We start from the raw sequence: 22500 nt of genomic DNA, 5'->3' as shown, positions 1-22500 counted from the left end.
AACATAAATAATAAAAATGGTTTCTAATTTCAGCACAAGACGAACAATTTTTAGCAGATACCACCAACCCCATTTCATGACTGGTACTTGATCTCGTTGACCTCAAAAGTGATGTAAGGCAAATTTGACCGCAGCAGGATTAGATCTTGGAACACGCAGACAAATTATAACAATAATAATAGTTGTCATCATGATGCATCATGGTCATTTATATTTTAAATCTGGTTTTCCATACTTGCATGGGTTAGCTGGGTTATCTTCAGTCCAGTATTTTGCATCCTCTTGGGGTACTTTGTCATCCCTGTCATGAGCATCAGTATCTTAAGGTCATTTTGCACCAATTCTTCCCACAATTTCCTCAATTTCCATCTTCCACAAATTCCTTCTCCTTGGATCACTTGGAATCTCTTTATTCAACTGCCATCTTTCATATCTCTCACATGTCTACAACAGCACAGGATTCTCTCTTGTACATTGAGGCTGGATCATTTTATATTGATGTCCCCACCCCTCAGCTCATTTGTGCTTCCTTACTGAAGCATGCAATGAAACCATATTTCAGTAGAACCAAATTCCCTAATTCTTTCAGCCATCAATCCAGCACAACCTCAACTTACTTCATGTGATATTCTCTATCATTGTTATTGAGGAAGTCTTTCACATAGTAGGGCTGGATCTTGCTACAAAGCAGCTCTGTCACATGACTTTTAGAGGCCCCCTGCAATCTTTTGTTTCAAGGCCCCATCCCTTCAATCGAAATTCATGATCTACGCACCTTTTAATCATAGTTATATTTTACTTTATTATATCTGAAGTTTAATATTTCACATTAGCCTAAAGAACACTTTTAAAAGTACAAGTTAAATTTATTTCGGTCTATTACAAATTTCAATCAGTAAAACTTCCAGAAATGAATAAAAAAGCATTTTCATAATCCTGGCAACTTTCAAAGACAAACATGGCACACTTTTTGCTTTGCGAAATCATCGATCAGTTCAGAATAATTAAGCTGAGAGGTAAGTTTGTGTTCAATAGATATCATAGACAATCCACAAAGTCTGGTACATGTTCGTGGTACAATGTAATATTTTTTACAAGAACTTTTGCAGGTGCAATGTGTTAACATTTTATTTCTTGAAATTTTCAGTTAACATAGTTTAATTCTTGTTGAACATCTTAACCAAACTAAATAGATGACTCATCTACGTACTTTGTTCTTAACATGGGGACCCTACGACTGCAGGGGTTGCAGGGGCTTAGCAACAACCCTGCTACTAAGACAAAATAAATATTGTTAACATAGGTATTGAATTAACAATTTTGGAAGAGGCAGAACCATTGCTTAAATTGGTTCCTGTAATGACCAGTTTTATTGACCATGGAAAGATTAAAGGCAAAGTCAACATCGATTAAATTTGAACACAAAATGTAGGATGAAACAACAGAATACTGCAATGCATTTTGTTTGATGCTCTACTGATTCTACCAAGACTGGGGTGATGGTAGAGTTGGTTATCATTATTGTACAAATGATAACCACCACCACCGCCGCTGCTGCCCTAAACGTGATTATCAATATCATTATCATAGTCTTTTCCTATTTTTCATTAATCCTATTCTAGTCCATAAAGCAAACATAGCAATGCAAACTCTGTAACCTGTCCATTGACATGAAGCTGTGTGTTTTTCTGCCTCTGTAGCAGTGGGTCTGTGTGCACGTGCGTGTGTGGAGATGTGTGGCTGCTCTAATATTAGAAAGCACCTGACATAATGACTGTTTTCTCTCGGGAAACTGGATTAGAGAAATGTTCTTTTAGAAAGCAAAATGGTATGACTATAAATATGGAAATAAAAACTAGAGTTTCAAGTAACTTGTGATGCTTGGCATTAGTAATAAAAAAAGGTAAAAAAAACAAAACAGTATTGTAAAATTGAACAAATCTACGTATGAGAAAGGTAGAAGTGAATTCTAACAATTCAAATCGAATCATTCTTTGAGATAAGAAATGAGCATTGGAAGAAAGAAATTGAAGGAAGGGAGACAACCAGATTGTGAAAGAGGTGGAAGAACATCAGAGATCAGAATAAAAGTGAGGTGAATGGAATTATTATCATAATACAAATATGGTTCTTATGGTGGCATAAGTCCTTTGTAAATATTTGTTCTTTAGTCCTAAGTAAGCCCTGACCAAGCAGACCCCTCGTTCAACTTGTGTGCTAGACTTAAGTTGCTGTCACCTGGCTTAATAGAATTACCTGGAATTTTAGGTTCTTGTAGCAGAGTTCACTCTGTTGTAAGAATTAACAACAGGTCTCTGGTCTGAGGAATTTCCTCCTTTGCCCCTACAAGTCTCAGACACCCTGAAAATAGTTATGAGCAAAGTTCCACTGCCTCTAACCAAGCTATTTTTTTTCAAAAGAGATTCAAGCCTTGATAATTACTTTTCTTTTAACAAAAATCATGTGGAATAGAACTAAATTAGTGTGTTCTTTTTTTTAAATTAGAAAGCTGTGTTTCAAGGAAATTTGGTTGCTATCTCTCTATCCAGGTGAACACCCATATATAAACTCTCTTGTTAACTTGCTTCAGTAAACTGTCTCAGATTAGGTGTAGATAATATACAGAAAAAGCAAGAAAAAAGAGTATAAAAAGAAGCTAGAAACACTAGGCACTGGTATAAACAAATTAATAACAATTGTGAAATTAATTAAGTTTACTTACAATGAGAAAGGGTTAATTCTATCAATTCTGGCAGAACCATTTTTTGAAAAGAAACAAATCGAGAGGGTGCTGAATGACTGTTAATATAGTTGGAACTATTTACAAAACCATTCAATAGTTTTAAAAGCAGCATTAGAAGCTTGGGGTGTATAATACATACTTGATAACCTAGAATATTTCTATTTCATTCCTGCTAATCACACCTTTTAGAAACAGGAACTCTGTGTGTCACAGTAAAGAGCAGTAACTCTGAAGAAAAGGCAATGCAAATTAAAGAAGAAACTCTATGCCTCAGACCAGTGGTTCCCAAGCTTGTTCAGGCTGCCACCCCCCTTGATTCTAAGACTACATTCCTAGAGCCCCACCTCACTCATCATCACAGACTATTTTCTGTAGTAAATTCAAAACAATTATTTCACAAATAATTTAACCTAATCAACCCTTTATTTTTTTTGTTTCTTTTGCATCCATTGCCCTGTTTGGGTCACCCCATAATCACACCATTTTTCTTCAATGCCCCATCCCAGACCTTTCCATCGCCCTCTTTGGGAACCACTGCCTTAGATCTAGGATTCTAAACCATTTCTTCTCTATGGACCCCTTTTGATTGCTATTTTATTCTTGTGGACCCCCACATTAATTTCTATAAGTTGAACTCTGTAAAACCTTATAAAAAGAAACCCAGCTGTTTTTTTGCAATAAATACCAATACATACATCTAAAGGAAACTTTTTTTACAAGGGCCCTCAAAATACTATTTTGGATCCCCAATTTACTATTTTGTTGCGTGGACCCCTAAAAATCTTATACGGATCCTGGTTGAGAACCACTGCCTTAGACAATCTTTCTTGTACCATAAACAAGCCCTACAGTGCCAGTGCTGAAACGAATTCAACCCCCACCTCATCCCCACTGTAAAATAGTCAGTGAACTGGTGTTAGAAAGAGCAACCAGCATCATCTCCCCACTCCCCATGCAAACACACACACAAAAGAGAAACACATAAAAAAAAAAGATTGGTACTCATTACTTTTTCCTGTTGCTGGACATATTAAAAGATGAAGGACAATGACACAAGCAGCGAGAAACTGGAAATCCATCCAACCCATGCCCGTTGAGGGAAATGGATGTAAGACTAGAGAGATATTGATATAGTAGGCACAGGAGTGGCTATGTGGTAAGTAGCTTGCTTACCAACCACATGGTTCTAGGTTCAGTACTTCTACTATAGCCTTGGGCCGACCAAAGCCTTGTGAGTGGATTTGGTAGATGGAAACTGAAAGAAGCCTGTCGTATATATGTGTGTGCGTTCATGTTTGTCCCCCCATCATCGCTTGATAACCGATGGTGGTGTGTTTACGTCCCCGTAACTTAGCGGTTCGGCAAAAGAGACTGATAGAATAAGTACTAGGCTTACAAAGAATAAGTCCTGGGGTCGATTATCTCAACTAAAGGCAGTGCTCCAGCATGGCCGCAGTCAAATGACTGAAACAAGTAAAAGAGTAAAAGAGTAAGTCTAAGGCTCACTCATTAGTTATCAGAGAGTGTTGCTTTCTATTTCAGAAGTGATCTGAACATACATAAAGCACCCCGTTTACAGCTTCATAGAGGCTGAACATTCACCAGGATGGAATTGTAATTTAAAGACAGCGTACAACATCACTTATGGGATATAAATCTCCAGTTCTTTAACTGTAATTCCAACACCAGTAAACTGGTTAGCTGTAGCACACACACACACACACAGAGTAATACATGTTCTAATACACACGCACATAAAACTACACCGACATAACTAAAGGAATAATCAGCAGACTGATTAGAAAAATCAGCCAAATCTCTCTCAAACAACACACTTTCGGTTTAAATAAAGAAGGATACCAAAATATATAGAAGAGGATGGGATAGTCATAGGTCTACTGGATAAGTGGTGACCTGGGGTTAAACAGCAATAGCAAAAATTGACAAATATTTACATCTTTTGATAAGACAAGTACTAGGGGAAAAAAGTGTAAAAGATTACCAATATACTAGATTCGTTAATCAAATTAATGAGCAAAAGTAAAGCAAAGTGGAAAATCTTTCTGGATGTTGATTACAAAGTTTTCCTTTGGTCTATAAACTGTAAATCGTCATGACTACAGTAGTGGTTGTGTGGTGGGGGTGATGGAGATGGAAGCAGAGAAGAAGAACAATAGTAACAACAAACGTGGAAGGTAACAGAGGAAGGAAGAATGATGTTGATGATGATGATGCAAGAGAAGAGAAGAAATGTTTATAACATGCAGCTCTGTTTGCCAATCTAAGAGTTATGTAACATGGATGAGTGCATGTTGTTACATCAGCAGAAATTTTGCCATCCAACTGTAGGAAACAGCAATCAAATATCTTATTCATAAAAGAGAAAATAATATCCTCAAGATACCTGTGTGTGTGTGTGTGTGTGTGTGTGTGTGTGCATTGAGAAATATTGTTTATGTACATAGTATATAGAATGCCCACACACATGCAGACATAACATACATGTTTTATTATATATATTCCTCTCTCTCTGTATATATATGTTTGTGTATGTGTGTGTGTATATATATATATATATATATATATATATATATATATATATATATATATATATATATGTATGTATATATATATATATATATATATATATATATATATATATATATATATATATATATAGAGAGAGAGAGAGAGAGAGAGAGAGAGTTTATTGGAACTGAATGTTTATCTCATGACATTCTGTTTCAATAAACCAAATACTCTACCTTATGTCCTGAGCACTCTTCTCATGCAACACAATTCAATGTTTGTGCACATGTTTGTATGCATTATATTAGAAAGAATTATTATTATTATTATTATTATTATATGTGATAAAGTGAATTGAAAATCTTCTATTAAATGAGATTATCTTTGCAATTAGAAGACGAAACTTGCGCTAGCTTTTGTTTAAAATTCAAAAGAGTTGAACAAGAGAGACAATACCCACAATATCAATTAATCCAAATTTTTTTTAAACGAAAGACTAAGTTGTTATGAGTGGATTTTGACTTTGGATCCAACTGACAAAAGCATTGAGTGTCTTCCGATCTTATCAGTGAAACAGATTCACTGGGTTAACCCTGACAATTGAGCAAGTAAACATTGAAACAGATAGAGAGTAACTAGTTTTGCTAATTATGTACACCAGCATTTGAGCAGAATAAAAATAACTTGCAGAGTATTCTGCATGATATATATATATATATATTATGGAGATGTACTTGCATAGCAAGTGACCTGATCTGATATCATGTGCTGGAACGAAAACAATTGCAGCGTGGAAGGTGTTTATAAGACATTTAAAAACACACAAAAACTGTTAGATTTACTTCAACATTTAAATTTAATTTGCCAAAATATTTTTATCACTTTGAGACTGCGACCTGTTCAATGACAACATTCTGTGCTGTATCCCTGCGTAATGGTTAAGAGCATGGGCTACTAACCCCAAGATTTCGAGTTCGATTCCAGGCAGTGACCTGAATAATAATGATAATAATAATAATAATATCGAAAAATATCTTAGGAATGAGAACCCAGGTTCGAAATTTCCCCAAGACACCTGATGAAGGCTGGAGGGTATATCAGCTGAAACATTGTGTTAACAACAAACAAGATGAGGACAAATATCTGTTGAATGTAAATAATGTACATAATTCCTCATCTCTTAAATATAGAACTGTATAAATGATACCTGTCGCATGTGTGTATATACATTTGTGTCTTCTTATCTGGACATTGTGCACTAACTGTCTGCAAAACATCATTGTCATACAAGCAGAGCTGTTTGCAATCTTCCATGAAAACATGTCTGATGGTTGTGCTGTTCAAGTTTGAAAGACGAGAGCAAATTTTATTTTGCTAAGAAACAAGGTGAGGGTTAGCACAAAACCCCTGCCCTTTTCACAATTGCAGCCAAAGACCTTTAGTGGAAGGCAAAGGGCAAGCAACACCTGTGTGAATTATTAGACTAATAATACATTGTAACTGTTGGGTGAAAGCAAAATTGCTGTTTATTAATGCAATAATTAGTGTTGGGTGAAAGGACATCTTGTGGCAATGTATCGACCCTTTCACATTGCTGCTAAATGGCAAAGAACTGCATGTAACCATACAGACATCCAAAGGTAACAACACAGTTCACAATTGCTGGAAGCAGAAGGCAGTTCATGACACCATACCTGATAGAACTGAACAGGGAATGATCGATAAAACCAATAAACCTACTAAACTTATCTGTGATGTTAAAGGAAGGTTCTGCACTTCTGTGTAACATAACATCAGACAGTACAGTGCATCTTAGGTGAAAGCCAGTTCCATAATCTGCTAAAGGCCAAATGTTGCTATAGAGCAAACACAGTACAGTAACGCATTCATAATAGCACTTGCTATGACGAAATCATACACTTCCACAATTGCTTATTATTGTTATTGCCATCTTATCATTTCCAAGCAGGTGCTTAACCATTTTTCACAAATATATTTTCCATCTTCTACAGACAATCACTCATCCATTCTTGTTCCAGACACTTATTGTAAACCTTTATAGCAGACTTTTATTGTAGCCATTGACTGGGTTATGGTTTAATGTTTAATGCTAAGATTTCAATACTTAGGTTACAGTTATTATACTATATGTTGCTGTCTTCACTGAAATGACAAGACCAGCAAAGGGGAAGAAATTTGATAGAATTTCTTCCCCGCCAACACCTCTTTTACACAACCACACACTGCTAAATTTGACTGTGAGTAAAGAGGAGGAAAGAATGAGATTCTAAAATCCTGTTTTAAATGGGATTAGAATTTGGTCAGCTATAATTTTATTCTCATATAACTGGAGAATGAAAGACCTGCTATACCTGGAAGAAACCCTGACTGCTCACTACGATCTCAATAATAAAGAATTATCTACAAACGTATGTATTTTCTATGCTTATTTGCTTGTCCCCTTGATGTTTGCTTTTCCTGCAAGTTTGCTGAGATGAGGTATTTAAGGCAGGATTATTATATGCTTTTCCTGTCACCAACCCTTACCTGATAACATGTTCAATTGCTATGTTTACCTGCATTGTGTTGCAGTTAATAATATTCTATCTGCCTGCCATTGTTGCAAAAGTATTGATGTGATGATCATGGTGGTGGATTGGTAGAATCTTTACAGCATTTGAGAAAATTCTTTTCAACATTTCATTTAGCTCTTTACATTCTGAGTTCAAATGCCATCAAGGGCAATTTTGCTTCCTATCCGTCTTGGGTGGATAAATAAAGTACCAATAAAGTACTGAAATTGATTTTATCAACTGATCCCCATCCCCTCAAAATTGTTAGCCTTCTACCAATATTAGAAACAATTGTTGTAATGGTGAATTACAAATGGAGTGTAGAATCATTAGAACACTGGAGAAAATGCTTTGTGGCAAAAGTCCAAAGTTTAAATCTCATAAAGGGTTACTTTGCACTTTATTGTTCTGGGATCAATAAAATCAAGTACCAACGAAGTACTGGAATTGATTTTTAAACATTGCCCCACTAAATATAACCTTTTGGCAATGTTAAAGATTATAATCATAATTATAATAATAATTATCATTAAGGCAGCATGCCAGACAAAATGCTAAGCATCATTTTGTCTGTCCTTATGGTTTGAGTTCAAATTCTGCTGAAGTTGACTTAGCCTTTCATCCCTTTTGAAGTCGATAAAATAAGTACCAGTGAAAAACTAGGGTCAATGTAACCAACTCATCCCCACTTCCTCCAAGTTGCCCTTGTGGCAAAAATTATTATTATTATTATTATTATTATTATTATTATTATTATTATTATTATTATTATTATTATTATTACTAGTAGTAGTAATAGTAGTAATGGTAGGAGCAGTAGTAGTTTGTAGGATGTGGTAGTAACAGAATAGGATACAGAATTGCCAGAGTCTCTGCAATGTTGATTAAAATTCCTTGTAGAATTTATTCTGGCTTTTCCAAATCCCACCAAGATCAACCTTGCTTTTTGTCTCTCCAGGGCCACTAAATACAAGACCCAGAGCCGATGTTGTTGGCCTGGGGCTATGTTAAAGACAGGTGTTTAGTTCCAGCCCTTTATGTTATGAGTTCAAGTCCTGCCCAAGTATCCTTTACTTTTCCTCTTTCTGAGATCAATAAAATAAGAACTGGGGCTGATGCATGTGACTATAACTCAGAAAGGGATGCCCCAGTATGGTCATAATCCAATGACTGAAACCGGTGAAAGAATAAATCATTGCTGAAGGCTATGATGGAAAGTGTTATTATGCACCGTTAGACTCTGCTGCATGCACCATTATGTTCTACAATATTTGCCAAGCTGAAAAGGTGTCGGTGCACTGTCCACTGTGGAACGATGTAGAAGAATATTAATCTCTGGTTGAGATATTAATATTCTGTGTTTCAGGAGAAAAAAGAAAAAGTTGTAAGTGGCTGTTTGCTGTGTATGCCATATTCCTGGTCCCTATGTTTATATGTAACTTAATAAAACAGAGAGTGAGATGGGGGTGGGAAGAGGTGGGTGTTGAATAGAAATTGAAATGATTACTAGGAAATGATTAGAAGAAGTGAATAAAGCAAGGAGCGACTACAATGGTAAGACTTGTTAAGATGGAGACAAGCTTTCTGAAATATATCTGTCCTTATATTGGTGTGAATAAGTAGACTTGGTGAGAGGAGACTAAATCATACATTTTGGCTTCAAAATCTATTGCATGTAGGTTTTGGTGTATCACATATAATCCGATAATCCTAAGTCTATCTGTTTGTATTAGCTAGCAGGTTTTAAGAATATAAATTGCAATATGCTAACACCATACCTGGTGACAGATTTGCCCTTCATCCAATAACACCCATGAAACGGGAGCTGAGCACAGACTCTTAAGAAACCTGTTACAACTGGAATAGTGTAAATGCTCATGGGTATTGCTCTTTCCTCCTAACTAAATGATAAAAAAAAACTATGTAGAAGGAATGGTCCCAATTTTCAAGAAATACAGAAAATAAAAGCTTTTTATATTGTTAAATCATAAAGAAGTTGCACAAACTACAATTTAGAGCAAAGTCCTTTTTTGTTAATATCCCTGGACACATCTGTGTGGCCCCTGTCAGTCAATGTTGACCAAACATCTGCACGGGTCTATGTATCAGCCTCAACAAGATATTTTGAAGAAGACTAACAGTTGCTCATGTATGAAAGTTTCCTTTCTCTACACCTTCAATGTTTATCCAAGAGAAATGCTACTGACTTGAGCAGATGCAGCTCGGCATCATTTTTATTGCAGGTGCTGCAGACAGAAAACAGAGTTGGAACATACACAGCAAAGTATCATGTCTGACTCCATAACTATACCCTTACACCACCACTTGGGATTGGTTCTTTTTATTTACTATGGAAGTATGAAAGGCAAAACTGACCTTGGTGTCATTTGAACACAGAGAGTGGAGATTTGGAATAAATACTACAAGGTATTCTATCCAACGCTCTAACAGCTCTGCCAATTTACCACCTTATAAAAAAATATATCATATCATGAAATCCATCAGAATTTACCATTCTATGATTTTAAATTCAGTTTTGAGGACTTTTTCATGAGTTATAAAATGATTCCCAGGAATCTTTTGTATCTCACTGCAGAACACATGGACTGTAGGTCATTACAAGAGTTTAATTTGAAAGTGTGATTGTGTAAGTTTCAAAGTGTAGGATCTTGCAACTTAGGAACTTTATTATCCCCAACCAAACATAAGAGACTAAGAAGGAAATATGAAAACAGAGATCGAACTTAAACATTGACATATTTTTAATATAATGATATTTGACAACAAAGCTGTTCCTTTGTAGTAAAGATTGTTTGCCAACATAACATGGCAGTCCTGGTTTAGGATGAATGTTGCTGTAATTTAGCCCCAGGAAACATCGTCTCCAGCTGGTTCGAAAATGTAAGGACACAGATCGTGTCATACAGCCAGCTGGAGACGATGTCTCTTGGGGCTAAATTACAGCAACATTCGTCCTAAACCAGGACTGCCATGTTATGTTGGCTAGTAATCTTTACTACAAAGTACTGTTGCTGAATATCTCAAGTTGTGAGATTTAAAAATAGTAATTTCCAAAGCTGTTCCTTGTTTCACAAAGACACACACACACACACACACACACCACTGCCACCACCACCACCATCACAACCACCACAACTACCATGGGCTTCTGCATAATTTCTGTATGCTGCATGCTTCAGGTCTCCCCTCCACCTCTTTACTATTCCAGGTGTAATGAACTGAATTTCCTTTCCATGAGTCAGTCACCAGTTGATGATCTTCAATGACGTGGATTTAGCAGATAGACGTTTGACTATAACAGTAAGCCATTTGGGTATTTCTGAACCAATAATGACTATAATTACATCAACTGATAGACAGTTGTAATGGTTGAGTAGGTACAGAGTGAGTGTTGAGTTATTTTCCTATAAGACACACTATCATTACAATCTATTTTCCAGTGTGAGCAATGATGGTGAAGACAGTGACAGACACTTACATATTTCGCTAATTTTTTAAACAATCCTGTAATTAGTGTTGTCACATAATATTTGTTTTTTTTTTCACATCAAATATTGTGAAAAGCAAAATCATTGGTTACAGATGCTCGTGCATCAATCAATAGTTTGTTGCATGCATACATGTGTGTATGTATGTATGTATGTATGTGTGTATGTATGTATGCGCGTGTGTGTGTGTATGTATGTGTGTGTGTGTGTGTCTGTGTGTGTGTGTGTGTGTATGTAATAGCAAAGTTGACAAAGAAGTGTCTGTGAGACATAGGTAAAACATCTGATACATGGTGCTTTCAGTTTGAAAGCACCTGTTTGTCAGTTTTCCATCTGATGTTTGCATCTATCTCCATTACACAAAACTGAAATATATACTCATACACCCACCATCCTCAAGCCCTCTCTCTCTCTCTCTCTCTCTCTCTCTCTCTCTCTCTCTATCTCTCTCTCTCTCTCTCTCTCTCTCTCTCTCTCCACACACACATGTACCGACATACATGTGCTTACACCCACTCACACGTACACCATATCTTCCACATAACTTCCATCTACCAAATTCAACCCATAAGGGCATTGACCAACCTGAGTCTTTGGCAGAATACACCAGTTTAAGATGCCATACTTTGAATCACATCTGCCGCAAAGCAAAATTCTTAAACAAAAATCCAGGACTGAATTGACCGATTTAAAGATCTCAGCAAACAAATTTTGTACATTGTAAACCAGTTTCAATTCTTAGATGTCTCATACCTTAAAGATATAAAGTATGGACATGACAAACTTTTCACTCTTTTTGTGAAAGCCCTGCTCCAGCATGGCCTTACATATGATGGTTAAAACAAACTAAAGAATTGAAGAACTCCTCTACGTAAGCAATCAGTACTTAGACTATTCTATGTAAACTGATTTACAAGATAATTCTTCTAAAACTGATGGCTTTTTGTGATGAAATAATAAACTGTATTAGAATGAGATGATAAATTACTAATTTACTCTGTGGTAATTTTAATATTCAGCCAATAAATAAGCAGTGTTCAAAAGAGATCAAATATTTGATGTCTATTTTATTTATTCAAATCTACGAAAATAAATTCAGACATGGCTTCTTTTCTTTCTTTTTTTTTAAACTCCATGCACATGTGTATGTGAGTATATATATATATATGTATGTATGTATACAGACAAACAGAGAGAGAGAGAGAGATACATACACACGTATATATATATATATATACACACACATAAATACACACACACGTATATATATATATATATATATATATATATATATATATATATATATATATATATATATATATATATATATGTAGTATAATGAACTTATTGTACTTTGTGTATACAGTGCTCAGGTGCACGGTATACACACACACACACACGTGTGTGTGTATGCATACAAGTATGTAGATGTGTAAATAGATTGACAAGCAGGGAACACATTTTGGGAACAATAGCAGAGCATTTCAGTTGGAAAGCACTGGTTTATTTGTTTTCTCACCAATATATAGCTTGATGTATATTAGTGAAACACACATACACGTGTCTGAGTGTGTGAGAATTAAGCCAATATTTAGATATAATATCCAGTTACAGCATGGTCCCACTTCACTGAAGACGTTCTCACATACAGTGGCTAATTGTATTAAGACGTATGATAGTCTGAATATTTTACACTTTCTCCTTTGACCAGTCTGTTTTTTTTTTTTTTTCTTGAGTTAAATAGTTCCAGGTCAACCTGGATCAATGAACAGACCCATGATCAAAGCATTCCACCCATGACCTTCTTGTCTTTTCCCAATGTGCAGGGAACTTAGGACCACATGCTCTTTCTGTAAGATGTTAGCAAGTGAATTTAGGGAAGTTTAGCTACTATTTCTAAGAAGTAAAGTGACTTTTTAGAAATTGTAGCATCCATATATATATATATATATATATATATATATATATATATATATATATATCTGTAGATTCTTGTAGTGTCCACACAGCAGAGGTTGTCATTAAAGGATTCAGTCCAATCTCAATAGTTGCTGCTATATATAGCACAGGTAATTGGGTTCATTTTTTAAAAATCATCAATTGAAATGTTTGAGCTGTAATGTAATGGTGTATCTCAAACAACATGAGGTATGGCATTTTTCAGTTAAATGTAGTTAATAGCAAAGTGGCAAACTGATATTAACTAAATCACAAGATACTAAAAAATCGTGAAAAACGTCAGAATAGTCTAACGAACAATATGAGTTTTGTTACTGGTTTAGGCTTTAATGCTGGGTGAAGGAGTGTGGCTCAGTGGTTAGGACATTTGGTTTACGATCGTAACATCATGAGTTCAATTCCCAGCAGAGTATTGTGTCTTTGAGCAAGACACTTTGTTTCATATGGCTTCAGTCCATTCAGTTAGCAAAAATAAGTTGTACCTGTAATTCAAAGGGACCAGCCTTGTCACAGTCTGTGTCATGCTGAATCTCCCTGACAACTGCATTAAGAGTATGCCTGTCTGTGGAGTACTCAGCCACTTACATGTTAATTTTAGGCTGTTCCATTGACCGGATCAACAGGAACCCTCATGGTCATAACTGATGGAGTACCATTTTTTTTTGTGTATGTGTGTGTGTGTGGGGGGGGATTTTTAAAATTTTAGGTTTTAATGTTTAACTGTATCGAAACATGAAACATGACAGAGATGGGTAAGCATTTAGGCAGGTAATTAGATATGCAGAAAGACAGGGAGGGAGGGATGACAGGTAAGGAATGAAGTTAAATTAAGCAACAAATAACTGTAGACTGAACCTTGTTGTTGGATGATTTGCAAATTGTTGAGTTAAGCAAGAAGCATTTTTGGAAATTAAAAATGTATTTTATCAGACACACTGTTTGTCTGTTCATTATCACATTAATAACCAAACAGCCAGGTGCTATTAATTAATGTTAGGAGGAACAATATATTTGTTTCCATACATCTCACTTATTCTGGCAGTTCAAGATGGATTTTAGTTTTCTAATGCTAGCATTGCAATATATCTTTAGGCACCGAACATTGCTCAACTAATCATATTCTACTTCAGTAAATATGAATGGAACTTTTAATTAAACAGCACATTAGATGATGCTAAGAAATGTATGCAACTGCAAATGACACCAGCACAACATTTGGTCTATAAGTTGTATATTCTATAGAGAATGACCGAGTAGTCTTCCTGCATTGTTAAGTCAGTGGTTGAACTGTAATGTTTCAAGGAGATAGAATATTCTCATATTAGAAGAGTTGGTCTCTCTTTAAACCAGACTGCATAGAATATCTGTTGTTGATATAATTTGCTGTAGTTGACTTATGCCTGAAATCTCTTCTCAACGTGATCAAACACTTAGAATTAAGCTGTAAGTTTTGCACTTCACATAAGTTTGTTTTGCGACACAGGCATAGCCATGAGGTCAAAAAGGCTTGTTTGACAATCACATAGTTCTGGGTCGAGTCCCACTGTATAGCCCATCTTGGCTAAATGTTTTCTATTGTAACCCCAAGATGATCAGTGAGTGTGTGTGTGTGTGTGTGTGTGTGTGTGTGTGTGAGTGTGTGTGTGTGTATGTATATACCTGCATATGTGTACATGCATATCTCTGTCTATTTCTGTGTGAGCCTTTGTATATCAGTCCATGAGAGTACTTTCATGTCAAAACTAACTTAGCCATTCAATAAATAGAGAATGATAAAATAAATGCCTGATTCAAATAAATACTGAGGTTGACATGATCAATGAACAAGCTTTTTGCAGGTGATATTCCACCAAGGCTGCAGTTCAATACAAAAAAAAACCCATCAAACAACGGGAAAATGCTGTACAATCTGTCCTACAATGGTTTGTAAAGTAGAATCTAACATAAAAGTGAAAGAAGTTAGATTTGGTTTGCTGACCAGGATGTTCTTATCTCATTGAAGATGTTGATGGGTGTTTCTACATTGTTATTCAGCTCCACAGTATGACTGCTAAATCTCTTAGGTATTTCCTCCATTCCATTACCAAATAAGTACTACACAAAAACAAAACCTAAGGCTTTGAGCCAACAGTGGAGTCTCTCTGTGTAATCACATAACCTTAAATCTCACTTAAATTGCTCGCTGATGTTTAAAAACTGAAGGACATATTATATGGTGGCACCCTGGGTGTGTGTATCCTAAAAAAAGATAGGATGGTCATGGCTAGGACGCTTTTGGTCACAGGTCTGTCTCATCATAGATCTGCTTAATCAGTGCTGATTAGAGATTAAACAACAGTTACAATTACCAATGTTACAAGAACCCCATTCCTGCAACAGGATGATGGACCTGTTGAAACCCTGCATTTCAAAGCGTTACTAATCAAAAGAAAACCTTTGTAAGAAACTAGCAGAGTAGCTTGGTTTGATCGGTACCACTAGTAGAAAAACTTACCAAAAACCAAGCATCTAACATTGTAACTTAGTCTTATCAGCATTATAAATTGAAATTCTCCGGATCAGCATGCTAACTTAAGTTAATTAAAAGATTAATTAAGGAAAAAAGAAAAAACTAGTCTTGTATTTCTGCTCTAATCAGGCCTGGAATTATCTAATTTTATTGATTCAAAGAAACCCTATTGCTTCTAATTCTAAAACTGATTGTACATGTGTTTGGGTATTATATCTCAAATCAAAGAATACACATAATATGACACTTGTCTATAAGAATTTTTCACCTGGTTATTAATAATGTTGAGGAATACTCAACAACATACGTGAACACAGAATGGGAATGGTGAGAAAAAGAATTGCAGAAATGAAATGCCTAAGTGGATAAGGAGTAAGATTTCCAATGTGTTGGTGTTGAATTTAGTCTTACTAAGAGTATTTTAATGAATATGAACAACATAGGTGCAGGAGTGGCTGTGAGGTAAGTAGCTGGCTTTATTTCATTTAAATTTTCCACAAGGGCAGTACTATTGACCCCAAAAGGATGAAAGGCAAAGTCGACCTCGGCGGAATTTGAACTCTGAACGTAACGGCAGATGAAATACCGCTAAGCATTTCACCCGGTGTGCTAATGTTTCTGCCAGCTCACTGCCCTAAGTAGCTTGCTTACCAACCACATGGTCCTGGGTTCAGTCCCACTGCATGGCACCTTGGGCAAGTGTCTTCTACTGTAGCCTCAAGCTGACCAAAGCCTTGTGAGTGGATTTGGTAGACGGAAACTGAAGGAAGCCTGTCATATATATATGTTAGTGTGCCTGTGTTTGTCCCCCCTCACTGATGATGGTGTGTTTATGTCCCCGTAACTTAGTGGTTTGGCAAAAGAGACTGATAGAATAAGTACTAGGCTTACAAAGAATAAGTTCTGGGGTCGATTTGTTTGACTAAAAGCAGTGCTCCAGCATGGCCACAGTCAAATGACTGAAACAAATGAAAACAAAAAGAACTCACCTAATCCTATGTCCATCAGGGAAATTAGTTGTCAAAAATGGGAGACAGGTAGGTTGGTACGTTCCTAAGACAGGTTAATATTTAATCCAGAGAAAAATTCATCTCCCATTTGCTCAATACCATGAAGACCTGATGGATTCACCCCACCTGGACATCAGCCCTGAAAGGCCATTTCTGGCCTAAGAATTTATGACAGAGCTTCTTTATGAATAGAATACCTGAATATGAAGAAATAAAATGAGAAAATATCAAAATAACGACAACTCACCTGACTTGCAAAAGTTGTATTTGACACTTTTGCAAAGCAGAGTTATTGATATCATCAAACATTCAATTCCTGAAAAAGAGAAAAACAAAAACCCTTTTAGTATAATAATTATTTCAAATTTTGGCACAAGGCCAGCACTACAAAATAATCAACAGGTACTTATTTTATTGACTCAGACAGGATGAAAGGCAAAGTTGACATTGGCGGAATTTGAACTCAAAACATAAAGACAGCCAAAAGGCTGCTGAGCATTTTGCCCGGTGTGCTAACGATTCTGCCAACTCACTGCCAATTGAATTAAAAAATAAAAAATAAGAATAAAATATTTACAAATAAAACAGCTGAAACAATAGAGTGAAACTGAAGCTCACTGAGTCAGATTCATTTCGACATATCCTCAAAGAGAGACGCAGAAGTCATTGATGCTGCAGTGTGTGGGACGTTAGCTTACCACTCGAGTATTCATTTTTGATACAAATTTTTTTTTGCATGAGACCAAACTATGAAATTCCTCATGCTTTCTTCTATCATTGAAGCTAAGATAAATATATTTTGCTTTTAAAATAAAAAAAAGTTTATTTAGATCTAAACTTGATCGGAGGCATTACTTACTCTCCTATAACATTGTTACAAATTTTGATGAAAACTTTTTTCTACTGGATCAAATCTGAATTTTTGTTTTGCCAAAATGTAGCTAGGGACCAGTCCACTTGAAAAATGCTAACAGTTTTCCATTTGGTTAAGAACTGAATTAGCGACAAGCTCTGAAAGATGCTGCATGTGAGTAAATTGCAGCCTAAGAATATTATTCAACTACTACCGTAGTTGAATGATATACTAATCTAAATATAAGTTTTCAAACAGTTAACCTATTCACCTTTAGAAATGAAACATCTTTTAAAATATATGTTTATGCTGTTTCGGTTAATTTGATTTCTAATCATCATCAAGTGTTTTATTCTCAGATACGTAGATTGTAGCAGACTGGATTTGAACTCAAAGCTTTTAATTCTAAAGTTAAAGTAATAATGCTTTTATTCATTAGGCCATGTTAAACAACATTGCCTAAACCATGAGCCCGCATCTATTCAATTTCAAATCTAGTCTCGTATTACATACACATCCAGGAATAAGATACTTGGTGATGAAGTGAGATTAACCTTAACTATTAAGACAGCTTTTATCACTAGAGATGACATTGTCTGAAAAATTATAATCTTAGTAACTCACAGCAAAGATTTAGACACTTGATCCAAATATTCATAGACTTAGCCTCATTTTAGGTTTAAAAGGTTTACAGTATTGTATCTCATGTGTACACACTGCTGAAAGTGTGGGCATGAGTTCAAATCTTGTGAAAATCATTGAATTCTATTTCAATATAGAAGGTATAAAATTCTACTTGTATTAGCGAATAGGAACAGCAACCAGCTGTAAAAGCATTTGCTCTCACATGAACTCACCCTGATTGAAATGGTAGAGTGAAAGTGATGGAGAAAATCCTTTTAACATCGTACACACAAATAAAAAAGAATATTCGTTTCTACTCTAGGCACAAGGCCCGAAATTTTGTGGAAGGGGACCAGTCGATTAGATTGACCCCAGTACGCAACTGGTACTTAATTTATTGAACCCAAAAGGATAAAAGGCAAAGTTGACCTCGGTGGAATTTGAACTCAGAACGTAAAGACAGACGAAATACTGCTAAGCATTTTGCCCAGTGTGCTAACGATTCTGCCAGCTCGCTGCATTTACATACAAATAAAAAAATATATTATCTTCTAAACTTGTGAGAATGATGATGATGATGAGGAGGAGGAGGAGGAGGAGGAAGAAGAGGGGAGGGGAGGAAATTTGTAAAGCTGGTTATGAAATTTACCCCAACACAGGATTGGCACTTGTTTTTATTGACCCCGGTGTGAATGAATGTACAGGTACATAATTTAACTACTGCCAGATATGTAGCCCAGCATGGTGCTACCTCTACCGATTCTCTTCCACCACCACCACCACCACCTTCTTCAGTTACCACAGTGATACCAGATACACTGCAACATTACAGTGAAATATGAAATAGTAATAAATATACAACATAAAATGAATAAGGCAAAAAATATGTTGAATTATAGGTTTATAAATATATGGTGTGTGTGTGTGTGTGTTTATGTGTGTCTGTGCTTTTATATACATGTATGTATAAGACTATTCTCATTCTATCTTCATATGCATGTGCATGTGCGTGTATATATATATATGTGTGTATGCATATATAAATGTATGCGTGCATAGCCCAACCTTTGGCATTGTGTAGTGGTCCCTGCTGTGCCCCAGTTTTCCTGATAGCACAAAAAGAACAAAAAAACAAAAAGGCTCCACTCCCACCTAAGAGTTGAAGTGTTAGCAGCAGGAAGGGCATCAAGCTGTAAAAACAACATTCCAGCATGGAAAAATAGGGGTAAGTCAGTAATGTGTGTGTGTGTGCGTGAGAGAGAGAGAGAGAGAGAGAGAGAGAGAGAGAGAGAGAGAGGAGGGAGAGTGTGAGTGAGAGTGTGCAGTTAAATTATGAAAGGTACAATAAATATATGAAGGGTTCCCAAAGGAAATAATAATGATTTCTTTACATTGGCACAAGGCCAAGAATTTCAAGAAGAAGGATGGAGTAGATTGAATTGAATGTAATATATAACTGGTATTGTTTTATCAGCCCTAAAGAAGTGAAAAGCTGATCTGGCACCCACAACTCAGCAAGGGTTGAACTCATCTTAAAGAAATAATATTAATAATTAGTAATTGGAGATACAGACATATTGCGAAAAATAATAATTAACAGGAGCTATAAATATTGTCGTGGAGGCACGTGGCCTACTGGTTAGAGCAGTGAACTTATGGTTGAGGGATCGTGGGTTCGAATATCAGACCGGGCGATGTGTATGTTTATGGGCAAAACACCTAAGCTCCATGTGGCTCCAGCAGAAGGTAATGGTGAACTTCTGCTGACTCTTTTGCCACGACTTTCTCTCACACTTTCCTCCTGCATATAGCAGCTCACCTGTGATGGACCGGCGTCCTGTCCAGGTGGCAAACCTATACACCAATGAAACTGGGAAACCGGCCCTTATGAGCCAGGTATGGCTTGAGAAGGAACAAACAACAACAACACATAAATATTGTCAGGACCTTCTCACATAGCATTTGTTAAACTCAAACATTCTGTGTGCATGATTCCCAAATGTACCAAATTCTTTTTGAAGAAAGGAAACATTTGAGCTACTTCTTAAATCTGTTATAATAATAATAATAAATAATAATAATAATAAGAAGAAGAAGAAGAAGAAATGGGATCTGTCAGTTTGTTCCACACACACACACACACAAATAGTTGATTTTATTCACACTAGTGTTCTATCTTCCAGCATCATATTCAATCATTGAAGATCTCTCTCCCTTCCCCCCTCCCTTTCACACACAAAACATTTTGTTTTAAATGTAAGACTGCTAGAAACATAAATTCATGTCTGGGAAAAATATATGGAAATAATTTATATTTCTGATATGAATAGCTAGTCACTTTTTAATGTCTCTTCATCATTTTCCTCTTTATTTCTGTTTTTATTCTTTTAGCAGAACAAATCAGCCCCAGGACTTATTCTTTGTAAGCCTAGTACTTATTCTATTGGTCTGTTTGGCTGAACTGCTAAGTTGCTGGTATATAAACAGACCAACATCAATTGCCGAGCAATGGTGGTGGTACAAACACAGACACACAAACATATACATACATATATATATATATATATATATATATATATATATATATATATATATATATATATATATATATATATATACACATATATACAATGGGTTTCTTTCAGTTTCTGTCTACCAAATCCACTCACAAGGCTTTGGTCAGCCTGAGGCTACAGTAGAAGACACTTGCCCAAAGTGCCACACAGTGGGACTGAACCCAGAACCATGTGACTGGGAAGCAAGCTTCTTACCACACAGCCACACCTGCACCTGTATACTCATAATAGCTATAAATGGCACATAATTCCAGTTGTTTGACTTTCACATTTTCAACCATTCAGCAGGTAATCCAGGCCTGTTTTCCTTTGAATTATCTGTTGTTTGAATATTTGGAAATATTATATGAAAGTTATGAAGAAGATGACGCTTATCTTTGCTTTTCAAAAAAACTGTGCAAAAACAGCTGTTTAAAGCTCACATTTTTCATTTCATTTCTAGCTCTTGTGAGAATACTCCAAACAGCTGAAAACTCATAGAAATTGGTTACTATAAGAATTATCCTCATAAAATTGCAACGTTTAAGTATTTTAAGTAATATTTATAAACAATGTACGTATTTGTGTGTGTGTGTGGTGGTGGGGGTGTTCATAGATATATATGCATACAAAAACAAAAGCACATATACAGACACACACACACACACATACATACCCACTCATATATACTTATATATATATGCAGAAACACACATATATATGTGCATACATGAACACATATCATACACTTGCACATACATACATACACATGCTCACACACGTGTGTGTGTGTGTGTGTGTGTGTGTGTGTGTGTGTTTCACAGCTCTGTGATCACATGAAATATTGCTGAGCTGTGGCAATGTCTCTGAAGCCATTTCTCAACCAACAAATCATCTGGTTGCTGTGCACTTTCAAAATTAAGTGAAATGAAAACTCTCTTACTTGAAAAGCAGGTAAAGGTTAGTGGCAGGGAGAGCATCCAGCCATGAAACAATATTTCAGCAATATGTAATCATCTAACATATGGTAGTATGGAAGAACAGAATAAAAAATGAACAAGCGCATATATATGCGCACGTGTGCGTGTGTGAAACAAGAATGAGCTAAAATAAAATAACTCAGAGTGGCCAGTAGAATGGAGTGAAAACAACACAGACAAATACAGGTCTATCAAATACCATATAACATAAATTCTTGATTTATTAATATTGTCTCTGCTTCAAGAAGATGTGTCACAATTACCATACAGCAATTGAGACCAGCTCCATATGAGAAGGTGAGATAATCTCAAGGATGAAGAATTTTCTGAAGATGACATGCCAATAAGAAGAAGGATGAGAACTGTTAAGGGCACATGTTTCTACCTCAGTAGCTGTCATCAGCATGACAGCAGTCCTACCCTATCTCCAGCAACCAAGGGGCATAGATATGCACAAAAAGTGTAGAACACGTTTATGGTCAAGATTATTTGCATACATTAAATGAAAATTAACAAACATCAATGATAATGCCACCTGACTGGCTCCCATGCCGGTGGGGCATAAAACACATCATCCAAGCATGGCCAATGCCAGTACTGCCTGACTGGTCCTCGTACTGGTGGTATGTAAAAACCACCCACTACACTCTTGGAGT

The 22500-nt window shown here is 36.0% G+C and overlaps 1 protein-coding gene across 13 annotated transcripts in view; it reads right to left on the bottom strand.

Moving 5' to 3' along the window:
- LOC106867980 (uncharacterized) overlaps positions 1–22500 on the bottom strand; it is a 635945-nt gene that overhangs the window by 103377 nt on the left and 510068 nt on the right. For 7 of the 13 annotated variants that reach the window (XR_016243735.1, XR_016243736.1, XM_089360445.1 and 4 more), the window contains one exon: positions 16812–17029. Coding sequence is in view for 6 of the 13 variants with exons in the window: in XM_089360438.1 (XP_089216564.1) it covers positions 17015–17029 (15 nt within the window). In the remaining 7 variants the exon portion in view is untranslated. Of the gene's footprint in view, positions 1–16811; positions 17030–17079; positions 17149–22500 lie in introns of all 13 variants that reach the window. The other 6 variants (XR_016243734.1, XM_089360442.1, XM_089360443.1 and 3 more) reach the window with 1 other exon arrangement.

The sequence above is a fragment of the Octopus bimaculoides genome, chromosome 11 (assembly GCF_046866305.1).
Source record: "Octopus bimaculoides isolate indiv1 chromosome 11, ASM4686630v1, whole genome shotgun sequence".
NCBI lineage: Eukaryota > Metazoa > Mollusca > Cephalopoda > Octopoda > Octopodidae > Octopus > Octopus bimaculoides.
Note: the sequence above shows the minus strand (reverse complement) of the source record. Positions and strands in the feature narration are given on the sequence as shown.